The following is a 12,253-nucleotide window of genomic DNA, read 5'->3' as shown; positions in this document are numbered from 1 at the left end:
GGCAGGTTATCGCCCAACTCACGGCAGAGGGGAGGAAGGGGTAGCTAGCAGGGCTCGGTTACAGCGGTGCTGTGAATCTCCAGACAGCTGCATCACTGCCTCACTGTCATAGATACGCATCTGGATGGCTTTTGCAGCTGCATGAAGTCACGGTTGTTCAGCGTGCGTCTCTCAAAAGCGCTGTTTAAGCTGCCCATCGAGGCTCCGAGGGACTGAAGCCATCACGCTGTTATTCCTATGGGCAGTCCAAAATGCACCCGTTTGTGGTACTGAATGCTGTAGTGCTTCCAAACAAGTTTTCTTTTAATTTAGTGAAGCTGTTGTCTATTGGTTTGACAAATACTGGGTTTTATAGAAAACACTGATTTGAACAAGCGAGAGCATCATCTTGATTTTTGCCTGAAACAAACCCGATTGCTTCAGTTGTAATGAGATGGGTTTAGTAGTATTTTATTTTGAAAACCCTTCTTGACGTTATCTAAACAGCCATCTTTAAGAAGTGGACTACTTGATGGATGACAGTGGTCCCAGCCTGTCTCCTGGATAGTAAACCTCTCAATAATGCATTAAGTGAAATAATAACATAGTCAGTTAAGACTAGACTCTTAAGTGGTGAATATTAAGGGTTGTTTAAAAACAATTGATAACGCAGAACCTACTGCATTATTTAAAGGTTTTTTGAGAATTTACCAAATCTTAAGACAGGAAAATACTTTGATGCTTCTTCAGAATAAAATGCAGCCTGCTGTAAGCTTCTAGTAGGTATGATGAGGGCTGTGCATCCATAGATGCTTGCCAGTTCCACTGAAGCTTGGTTTCATTAGCTTTACAAAGTGTTAACGAGAATATGTTAATACAGCATATTTTTGGGTGGAAGGGTGAGGAAGCAGAAATCCTTGAGTAAGTCTGCTGTGAAATGATTTTTATTGGTACCTTCACCATGCCCACAGGGTCAGCTGCCACCAGATCTGCTCAGACTGTCTCTCTTCTGCTTCCTGGTATTCCTCACTTAAACACACACCCCTCAGCCCTCTTGAAATCCAGAGGCTGTCCTGAAAGGGTTAGGCATGTAAACACTATTATTGCAAGAAATATTTTCAGGTTTTTTTCAACTACTGCCTTTTAATATGTGCAAGGTATTGAAATGATGGATTTTTTTTAGTTACCTGCATTATTTGTCAAGAAAAACTTTTAATATTCATTCTTTTTTAACCTTCTTCTGTAATGCTTTATGCTTCCTTCTACTATGGTCTTCAGTAAGTGTGATTAAAACATTGAGGGAGGCTGACAGCATTTTCCCTGCAAGCTGATAATGAGAAAAGAGCTAAATAAAATTCTGAGCAGTCCATAAACAGCATTTTTATACCTTAGTGCTAAGTATTGTGATGAATAACTTCAGTGAGAAAGCACAGCAGGACTGGGAGAATTGCAGACCTCAATTTCTGCAGTTTTGACACGCTGCAGTCATTAAAACGTTGCCATCAGTTGTTGGGGAGATTCAGTTTTGTCCTGTTTGTCAACAGAAGACTGTTAAAGAAAACACTGCAGCAGTTTTCTTCCTTTGAATTTTCTTCTTCTGAATTGCTCTTCATAGGTTCTGTAGTATAAATTTTATTTTAATTTTGCTTAGGCATACTTCATCTGGCTTAAATATTTCATGTAGTAGCAAAGACTGGGGTATTTAGTGCTTTTAGTTAAGAAGTTCTTGAATGCTTGAAAGTCATGTTTATGTTCTGGGTTCTTTTATATCTAGTTTTGATAAAAGATGATGCTGTCTTGCTGAAAGTAGCTGATCATTGCCTTTTCATCAGCCTGTTAGTATTGCTGCAGAACTTGTTTGCAAAAGTATTTTTTTTCCCCATAGCTCATAACATGAGTAGGTAGCACCAGTCTGCTGCTAGAGCAGTAAATTAATTACCCCAGTTCTTGGGTATCCTAGGAGGAGGACTCTACAGCTCTTAACTATATTTGAAGATACCTTGATTCTGAAGCAGGTTTCATGTGGAGCATTCACTCATTTCATAGGCTGTCCTTGAAATTTCCACAAACACAGGTGACTGTTAGCACCTTGGTGGTGTAGACTGGGACATCCATGTTTCAAAGCTGAAATGTCCTTAATGTCACATTTTTTTTTGATGCTGTGTTGAGTTCCCTTATTCATTGCCTGGAGGGCAGTAAGTGAATTGAGGAGCTCAAGGCTTAGGACCATTGATCTGCTGCTGCCCCTACACCATTTCTAATAGCACGACCTGTGATTTTAAGCGTTGTGCTCTGCTTTTTTTTTTTTTTGTTAACTTGTGTTTTTGAATGTGCCCAACATTTTTTATGCTCCTTCTTGAAGTTGCCAGTCCCATGTGATTACCCATCCTTTATATCTCAGTGCAGACTGATAAGTTCAGTCACTTCTGCCATTTCTTTTGCAGAATTTCTTTTATTGAATTCAACCTTGTCATGTTAATACACGTATTAAAACTTTCCCTGGTCTTTTTATAGACCCTGGTATGAAATTGATACTGGCTTTCAAAGGCAGTGTTCCCCTGGAAGTGGCATAGCACTTGTTCACTTGACCGCTTGTGAATGTGGCTTGTGGAAGTGTAGCTCCAGTAAGCTGCTGGTCCCAGCTGGTGTAAATCCAGCACCTCTGTACCCATCTCTTTCAAGTGCATTAAATGCATGAGAGCAGCAGTTTCCCTTTTAATATCCCTTCCATTCTTCCACTACTAGCTTCTTTTCTTGCTTCCTCTAACTTGTTAATCTATTGTCTTTTAAGTAATTTCTTATTAGAACAGTGTTTCAAAGAGCTTCTGAATATAAAGATGATCAGAAATTGTCCCTCTCCTTCTGCATGGAAAGAATAGCAAAATGCATCTTCAGAGCCTGATGCAGCTTTTCCGGTGGTTTAGTTCAGGTTTCCATCATCTCTTTGGTGAGGTTAGTCAGCATTTCTCATTCAGTCCCATCCTCAGGTATTTGTGACTTTCTGGAACCAGCCTTTTGAGCCCAGCTATCTCACAGTAGCTGTGTAGATACTTGTGGCAGTGCCTGTATGTGACCCATGTAAATGTTCAGCCCAGTGCCATTCCAGTGACTTCTTTGGTGTTAGGTGCCTGACACCAGTTGTGGTGCTGACCTTTAGGTGTTGGGCATATTCCTTTTGCTGTGACAAACCAAGCTAGAAGCCTCTCAAAACTCAGTTTAACAGTTCTTGGTAGAAGCTGCAGCACTTTGTGGCATTGGTCCCTCAAAAGCATTCTCTCTGGTGAACAGGACTCTTCTGTAACTGAGTCTGGGTTACCACGTGTTGTTCTGGGTTTAGGTAAACAGTTGAGGACTGGAAACATCAGTCTGGTGTGCTCCCAAAGTCCCCTTGCTGTTGGTCAGACCTTGCCAGGTGAGGGTTTGCATCTTAGGCAGCAGGGAAGCAGTTAGGGTGATGAGGACTAGAGGTGGGACTGGCAGGAAGAGCAGCAGGCTTAAAGCCAAACTTGAAGATGTTAAGACTCACTGAGCCAATAGGTCAGGAACAGGGGTTGAGAGCAGTGAAAACAGACTGGAGGCTGAAGGGTGTGTGGGGAGGTGATCGTTGTGTGACAGCTAAATTGGTGAATGGAAAGGTCATAGAAAAAGGGAGGTCTCTGCTGAAGGGGTAGGAGGTCTGTGGTTGGGCAAGGAGGCTGTGGCTTGGCAAGGAGACTGAGAATTTGGGGACAAACATGTTAGAAAAATGTGGGAGTGGGGGAGAAACAGCATGGGCACGATGTTAGGAGTGGAGGTGTATCTTGTGCATGGTACTGTAACTATAGCATTTTGTAGCATCTGCCACTTGATAAACATGTATTGTGAACAAGTTTTAGCTGCAGGAGGTTTCAAATGCCAGTTGTCTGGTAACTGCAGAGCTTTAAGTAACATTCAGACAGAATTTTGTGTTCCTTTCTGGCCTGGAATCCAAAACAATAAGCTTTAGGAAAATGCAACAAACAAATTTATCAACAGAGTAGTGGGAGGAAGAATCCTGTGCCATGCATATGTCCTTTACCATTGATCTCAGTATCCAGCTTAATTAGTAGTCATTAATTGATAACAAATATGGAAGTTACATATTGGAGTTTATAGCCATAACTGTGTTATACTTACTGAGATAACAAGATTAAATCCAAACTATTACAGGACTCTTCTAAGCTTCAGTGTTTTTTCTTTTGCTTAACTTCTTCCCTGAAACAAGATTACCTCTTGTTCAAAGAGTTTCTTTCAGTGTCAGTTCTAGCTTTAGTCAAAACAATTACCTGAAATAGCTCTTGAAATTGAAATATGGCTGTATATAACTCACTGACACAACTTTTAAAAGGTGAAAATCATAACTGGATTGAATAAGGACAAGTAGTAATGCGTTGAAAGAAAAGATACATATTACAAGTATTAAACCTTGATGGGATAGCAAATAACTCATGCCTCTTGAAATAAGAATCAGTCAGTGCTGCTGTGTTGCTTCTGCACATTTCCCAGCTGATTTCCTTTTCTGGGAATTTTATCACAGGATTATAATTAAGGTGTTGCACGAGGCTGTCTGTTCTGCCAGTCAGACGTGCTGCGTAGCAGCTGCCTGGGCATAGGAATGCTTCAGGCTGCATGGGACTGCAGCTCCCCTGGGCTCATCCCTTCCCCAGGGAGTCTTTGGATCGGCTGCCCCTCAAAATATTGGTGGTATCTCTCTACTTACTGTGTGACAGTGATTGAGGGTCAGCCTTTAAAATGATTTCTGTGTGTGTACCTGAGACAGACCAGCTCTGGCAACTGGTGCTGGCCTCGGAAGAGTATTGGCTAAGGTGCAATCAATATTGAGATATCAGACCTTTAAAAAAAAAAGAAAGAAAGAAAGAAAATAAGTTTTTTTTAAAATTAAATAAAATAGCTAACGCTCAGGGTGTGGGATCACAGCACTGGCCTTTTTTCTGTGAAAAGGGGACAAAGTCTGATAACAGTCAACGCAGCAACCTCAGCTGAAGTGGGGTGTCACAGCTACATTCTGAGCAACCCAGGAGCAACATAACCACAGTGTATGAGAGAAAGCAAAGAGGAGACAGTGTGCTCTTATCTCTGAGAGAGCCTCTGACAGATAACATATTCATTTCTCCTTTGCCCCCACAAGACGGTTATCCCTCTTAAAAGGGGGAAGCTGAAGGACCTGGTCGAGCAATTGGAAAGGATGAGGAGGACAGTACCGCTGCTGTGCTACCATCAGCTTGCCTCAGTCATTGAGAATGCCTGGTTGGATCTATTGTGTTAATTGAATCCCTAAAATGCTGTCACAAACATTAGGCCTTCAGCAAGGAGGGCTCTTGAGTTTAAAAAAAAAAAAAAATAAAAAGGAGAAACAGCTATATGCAAATTGAGCAGTTCTGTGTGTTCTGTATGAGGAAAATGAAGCTCTCCTGAAGTTCAGAACATGCAGCCTAACAGTTGATACTCAAATCACAGCTGATCCTTCTGTAACGAGGCTCTTTTGTGATATTGGGGCTTACATTAGAAAAGGAGATATTTACAATAGCATTGTACATAGCTCTTTAACCCAGCAGGCTGCCACTTCTAACAGAAGATTGCTTTTTTCCAATATGTTCACAGTACATGGGTAGACTTTGGAAATGAAAAGCAGAATAAATAACTTGTATTCCAAATTAACCAGAGGATTAGCACACCTATAAGGAAACATATTTAGACAGCTTTCTGTATGCTTTTATCTTCTAAAATTATGAAATTACATGAGTGACTTCTGGTCATATCATTTCCTGTGCAAGTGATTCGTTTTAGAATTAATTTAATGTGAAGCTGCTTTTCATTCTGGTGTGGATGTCATCCAGGTAATACTTGCAAGCCTTAGTCTTTTAGATCCTAATTGGACTTTGGACAGCAGATCATAGGTGGCATGATAATTGAGAGCTATAGATGATGATTCTTGCTGACTCTGTTTATCTGTGTCCCTCACAATGCCAGCTGACGTGCCTGGCACGTTAGGCATAGAGCAGGTGGTTTATTTTAGCCAGCTAGAAGGTTGACCATGATTATAAGACTTCCACTTTTTTCAGAGTGTATTAAATCTGTTGAAAAGACAAGCAGAAAAATTCAGACTTTCCATTCTTGTTCCTGAATTTTATGTAGTTAAAAGGGGAAAGATTATGTAACGTTTGTGTGTGTCTTTACACTAGTGTAAAGACAAGTGGGTTGTGACTTTTTAAGTCTCAGGTGACTTGCAGTTATTCAGTTCAGATTTATCTAAGCCCACCAGATTTTCCTTAATGTTTTTGTATTGTTCAAATAGTGCTAAAATAATACTGCCAGCTGTTAATTTTTCATCCTCCTTGTCGGGAAAAACATGCTGTATATCTTTGTGTTTGTTGGTCTATATCTGGAGAGCTTTTATCTCTTAGTATCTTGTTTCTTACTCCTGTTACTCTAACCAGTAATGTTTCATAGCTCTCTCCACAAATGAAAAAGACACTGATCTCTCTGGTGGTAGAAAATTTTGTACTGGTTTTCCTATAGATGGGATTTCTGTTACCTCTTACTACTTTCTCTGTCAGTTTTTAAGCTAAAAAAATTCAAGCTGTACAAATTTAAAGGTGCCTACATAACTGTTTCTGTAAAGCTGAACTGTATAGCAGACTTTTGAAGATGTTGCTTTCCTTTTCAAGGTGCCTTTAGCCTTTTGATGCTTTTATGATTTTTCATTCTAATAGCCCATTACCCTGGTTTTGTGGCCATTTTCGTTTTCACTTGATATTTTAGATTTGAGCATGATTGTACTGAAGCAAACTGGATGCAACCCACAGAGCTACTGCTCTTCATCCACCCCATATATTTTAAGTAATTTTGTTGGCCATAGTGTCTACTTGCAAAGTTAATTTTGGCAGTTTGAGGAGATTCTGTGGAATTGAGACCATTTATTGGTATTTTGCAAAGGATGTATCCCACTTGAGATTCTTGAATCTGATTTTGCTGGAGAAGGGTGTGATTTTTAGCTTTCAAGGCTTCAGAAATTTCCTGTCATAGTCTGCTGGTACTTTCCCCATCCTGCATTTTTAAGTGGAAATGTTCTGGACAAGGGGGAATTGTGCATTAAACTGGTTTTATCCGAATAGAGGACATCAAAATTGGTTTCACATGTGCTGTGTTATGATTCTACCACATTTTCAAAAAGAACTGTAATTCCTTTTAAAAATTTACTGTTCATCTAAATGTAAGACTACAAAGAGAAACTACAAAAGTGCAGTGGGTCTGGAAGTGGACTCCTGTGATCATTGCTGTTTGTGGTGCCTGTCACCAGTGCTCCAAAACCGTGTGTGTGGATCAGTGCTAGCTAGAAATTTCCAAAGGGACTTGAGTAACAATGTCAGGACAGCAGAAGAAAACCCGCTGTAAAATTTGGCTTCAGGCATCTGTATTTCATATTTTCCCTGAGCTTTGTATAAAACAAAAGCACAAATGTGAAAAAACAAAAAGCAATCAGCCCTCGATGTCTGAAATGTCTAATACGACCTTGAAAAACAATTGTGCAAAGGATGTGCTTGTGTGGCTCCCCACCCTCCTTCCAGGGGAACAGGGAGAGGCACTTGGCCAAATTAAGAGATGCAACGTCTTCCTGTACAACTGCCACAATATAGATTCATCTGCATTAGTTTTCTTCAGGCAAACAAAAGATTTTCTTTCTTGTTTCAGGAAAAAAATCGTTTAGCTGTGTTACAGGTTTTAACCTGAGCTGTGTTAAGCTGAGAATGCTTAAAAAGATCTTTTGTTTTGTTTCCAGCTAGTATGTTAAACTGGGTATTTTTTGTTTTTGCAGTAGATCTTTTGCTGTAATCTCAGTCTCTGCTGAAGAGCTCATTTGAAAAAGAAAAAATTATGGGACACTTCATTTGAATTGATCTTAGGAACTGTCATATTTTCAGAGCTATTATGCAAGTGAATTGTTTATGTCTTGAAAAAGAGCACTGTTTATCCCAGCCATTTTTAGTAGCCAGATTCTTATACTCTTGGCATTTGAAAGGGTAAATATATTTGTGTTGGAAATTGCTGTTGGCTGTAAATTTCTAAAATCCTTTAAGGATGTGACCAGTGTATGAGATTGAATGTGTTCCCTGTTGCGTAAACAGAAACGTCTGCCATCCCTTTCAGCTGCTGTACCATGGAGTTATCTCCTGAGTTGCATTTTGTGCCTTTTGGATGTAGCTCTGTGCAGGTTTGGGTTGTTCCAGGGTACATGACAGCGTCAGGAGGGATGAAACAGCTTTGCATGCTATTGAATTCAGACAGCTGGCATTTGCCATTTCTGTTACTTTTCCTCTGTGCCATCAATACCTGTTCAGCTGACAACTTGATGTTTGCAAACCCGTTTGTTTCTCTCTGAATCTGAATGTGCTTCCTTGTAGGCAAAATGGGGATACATAAACAGCCGACGCTGGCTGCTAGGGTTTTACAAGATCAGCTTTTAATATTGTCCTTTTTTACAGTAGCCTGCACGTGGCAGATAGCTCTGAAATCTTATTTTCACAGCCTCCTTTGTTTAGTTATACTTCCCACTGTAGTGATATTTATGATTGCATTAGAAAGAAAAAGAAAAAAAAAAGCCTTCCCAGAATGTCTGATAAACAGCTGTTTTGTAAATGCCTGTAGCATATGAACCGTATTCTAATGTTTTCCAGCCTCTAGGCAGGTATTGATTCAAATGTGGATTCATTGTTCTAGCTGCTCTAGAGTTAAAAATAGCTTGTGTCAGTGAGCCTAATTCTTGGGCATAGAGTCACAGCTTCCAGTGAGCAAGGCTTAGTTTTTTAAAAGACTTTTTCCCTTAGAATGCAGTTATCTTTGCTTTGTTAACAAGAGGGTAGAGGCTTCCTCATGTGTAACAGTTAAGCAACTCAGCAAAACTTGGGGTTAGCTTTTTTTTATCTTTTTTGCCTGTTTGAACAAGTTGCCATCTGTGTAAACGTGTTTCCCGTTTCAGTTGCAGATCGCCTGGGCTGTGACCCTCGAACACGTTTCCAGGTTCCACCAAACACCAAGCAGTGGATTGCTTTACTACAGCGAGGAAACTGTACGTTTAGAGAGAAAATACTGCGAGCAGCTTCACATAATGCCACAGCTGTGGTCATTTACAACAATATATCCAGTGAAGAACCTGTCACGATGACTCATCAAGGTAAATAAACTCTCTCTTTCCCTGTGATTCTTCTTTGTCCCGAGTGTTCTTTTGCCATACAAACTATTGCTCAAGAGCTCTTGGCATTGCATGGGTGCTACTTGAAACAGCCTGTTCTCTAGTTATGTTTGTGTGTATGCAATATAGTGAAATAAGGCAATAATTCTGAAAAGTTATTCTCCTCTAGTGTATGTTTTATCCAGTGAGGAACTCTCTTACCTGCAGTGGGGATGTGTTAGGGAGTGAGGAAATATCTGTAAGATCTTAGGAACAATCAGTTTGAAACCTTACTGAAGTAGAGAAGTTAATATACAATGTAAGGTCTAGAATTTTACAAAGCATCTGTACCTGAAGAAATTTCATAGTAGCATGTCTTCAACTGGCTGTTATGGTGACTTTGAGATGTTACCACCTACATCAGTCTCTGAGCTTGCATGCTTTTTAAATGACAGTTTACAGAGGGTTTTCTTTCTAGGCTGTGTCTGATTGCCATACAAGAGTCAACAAAACAATGATTTAGACAACAGTTGCCTCTGTAAGTTGTCTAGAATTAGACTATTGCTGGTCTAGAATAATGCTGAAAATCCAGGTTTCCAATGATTTCTACTTTTTTAGGGCTATCTATGTGTAAAATTTCACTGTTACTAGTGAGTTACTTTAGCCGGTGGGAGCCTGCCACAAACATTTTCCTTGGTTAAATATTTTCACAATTCTGATAACTACATTTTTCATTTTCATAGAAGGTTTTCTCTATTTGGAATTATGTAGCTTAATCAGAAAAGGCATATTTCTATAAGTGATGGCTGTTCTGCTAGCTGATTTTTTTTTTTTCTAGAATATTTTCAGTCCTTTTTCTTCTAAGTATAGGAGGTTGCTTGGAAACTGGAATTTCCTAATTATTGCTCTGCATATTGTCACACAATTAGAATTCTTTTACTAAAGAAGTGCTAGGGCTGCATCTTTCCCTCTTTTTTTTTTTCTTTTTTTTTTTTTTTTACGAGGGGAATGTCTTGTGGCTTTTTCTGGTTTAGTGGGGTTTGACCTTTCCAATTCTGTATACCACAGGAATTTTCCAAGGAGATTTTGACCTCTGTGTAACAAAGCCTGTTGACAATCCATTTTTATCTTAGGTGCATTCCCTAGACATTTTTGCAAGTAATCTGCAGGCAAAAAGTCCCATGTTGCAGTGTACACTTTTTACCACCTTGCTTTTGTGAGGGTTTTGTTCTTGGGTTTTTTTGCCACTTCTCTCTCTGCTGAACTAAAACCAGCTCTGGTCTCTCTCTGAAATTCCTGTAAAGTTGGAAGATATGCAGTGTCTGTTTAGCAATGGTTTGTGACTTCTGTGGGGCCTGGAATTCCTTACTGTGACAGAAGAAAAGACTATTACCAGTGACAATACAGCTTGCTCTATTCTGTGTTAAATCAGAGAATGGCTTTGTTTATAACTTTAGCATCTTTCTCGTCGTGCTGTTAGATTGGGCAAGTTGCTTTTGTAGCAGTGGGGTGGTGTCTGCCTTGGGTTAAGGAGTCCTGGTTCACTTAGTGTTTCAGCTCTGAAAATGGGTGTATAGCCTCTGAAATTCTATCAATAGGTTCAGTGGTTCTGGGAGGCTGAAGTAAGGTCTCAAGTTATAAAATGTGAGAGTTGCTGTGGGTAAAATGGTGTCTTGTAAGCTAGCCAGGCAACTGTTTGGATACTTGATATTTGTTAAAAAGCTAATACTGCCTTCAGCATGTTGACTTCCAAATATTTGCTCTTACTCAAGGCGAGCTTTATGAAAATGTAATTACTGGAGACGAGGCATATTTTGAGTATTGGAAGTTCTGGGTTTTAGCTGCATGTACTCAGTCCCTGGTATAATGGAATCTCTGTCACTGATTTGGGCTGTAGGCACTATCTCAAAATGAAGATTGGATTTGAAGTGTTCAAACTATGCAACAGACTAAAAGTAATTATCTAGCACTGAAGTACCCACTTAGCACCACAGTGTAGTGAAGAGGAATATTGCTCCACAGCCTTTGTTTTGATTGCATTATGGTTGTGTAAGGGACCTCCTTATTAATCTGCACGTCACAGAGCTTCCTATAAATAATTTCCTGTTTGCTTGCTGTAGGAGCTGCAAGTGTGTGTAACTGTAGTGTAGGTTAGTCCTTTGGTGTTAGCCTCAGCACAGGAGGGGGTTGGAATCCAGCATTCCCCTCAGTGAGAATTATCCCAAGTGGGATGTAGGTTCATGGATCTGTGCTTACGTGACGAGCCTGTTCAAACAAACGCTGTGTATAAAGCCGTCTCACACACATTCAAGGCATTTTCTGGCCTTCCTTTTTTCTGCCTTTTGAACTGTATTATTGCTTTTATGCTGTTAAGGTGGTGAATGACCACATCATCTGATAATTAGATATTCTGGTGCACTACATCTCTTCTCTTTAGTCTTTTCTATCCCTAAAAGTCAGGAGGAGTTGACCCTGTGTATTTCGTAGCTGGTCTGCTGCTGATCGAGTTAAATGTGTGTTACATAGAGTTGATATAAAGTGAAAATGAAGGTGAGCCACCAAGTTGGCCCTATTTCCATATCGTGTCTAGTGCTGTGCAGTGTTCCTCTATTCTTTTAAAAATGCATTCTTCACAGGACAATTTTGCAACTGTGTTATGAGAACCAGGTTCATGGCTCCTACAGTTTTCTTTCCATAGACGTGTGAAAATAGACCTTGTGTCATTTTCTATCACTGTGACAATTTTTATACTGCTGTGTACCAAGCTTTAGGAATATATTATGTCTTCTGGTGAGGCAGAGAGGAAAGTGGCAACTGCTGCTAACTGCACGATTTCCTACTTTGATATTTGCATGAATTCCAATCACCAGCTTAAGCAACGTCTGTGCTAAAAATAAATGCTCTATAGATTTATGAACATTGCCCACCTGCAGAGAGGTGATTGCCTATGAAAAGAGCTCAGTAAGCAGTTCTCACCTGTGGGATTAATATTTTATCCAAGTCATTTTATGCTTGAACACACATTTGAAAATTTTAATCATATGGAAATTTGTGCATACTCAGTGT

General features: G+C 39.8%; 1 protein-coding gene across 1 annotated transcript in view; it reads left to right on the top strand.

Moving 5' to 3' along the window:
- Positions 1 to 12,253, top strand: part of RNF130 (ring finger protein 130) — a 41,853-nt gene that overhangs the window by 450 nt on the left and 29,150 nt on the right. The window contains exon 2 of the mRNA XM_008941784.1: positions 8,996 to 9,190. Within this exon, the coding sequence (XP_008940032.1) occupies positions 9,178 to 9,190 (13 nt within the window). The 5' untranslated portion in view covers positions 8,996 to 9,177. The remainder of the gene's footprint in view (positions 1 to 8,995; positions 9,191 to 12,253) is intronic.

Source organism: Merops nubicus, unplaced genomic scaffold, assembly GCF_000691845.1.
Source record: "Merops nubicus isolate BGI_N331 unplaced genomic scaffold, ASM69184v1 scaffold16016, whole genome shotgun sequence".
NCBI classification, from domain to species: Eukaryota; Metazoa; Chordata; class Aves; order Coraciiformes; family Meropidae; genus Merops; species Merops nubicus.
Note: the sequence above shows the minus strand (reverse complement) of the source record. Positions and strands in the feature narration are given on the sequence as shown.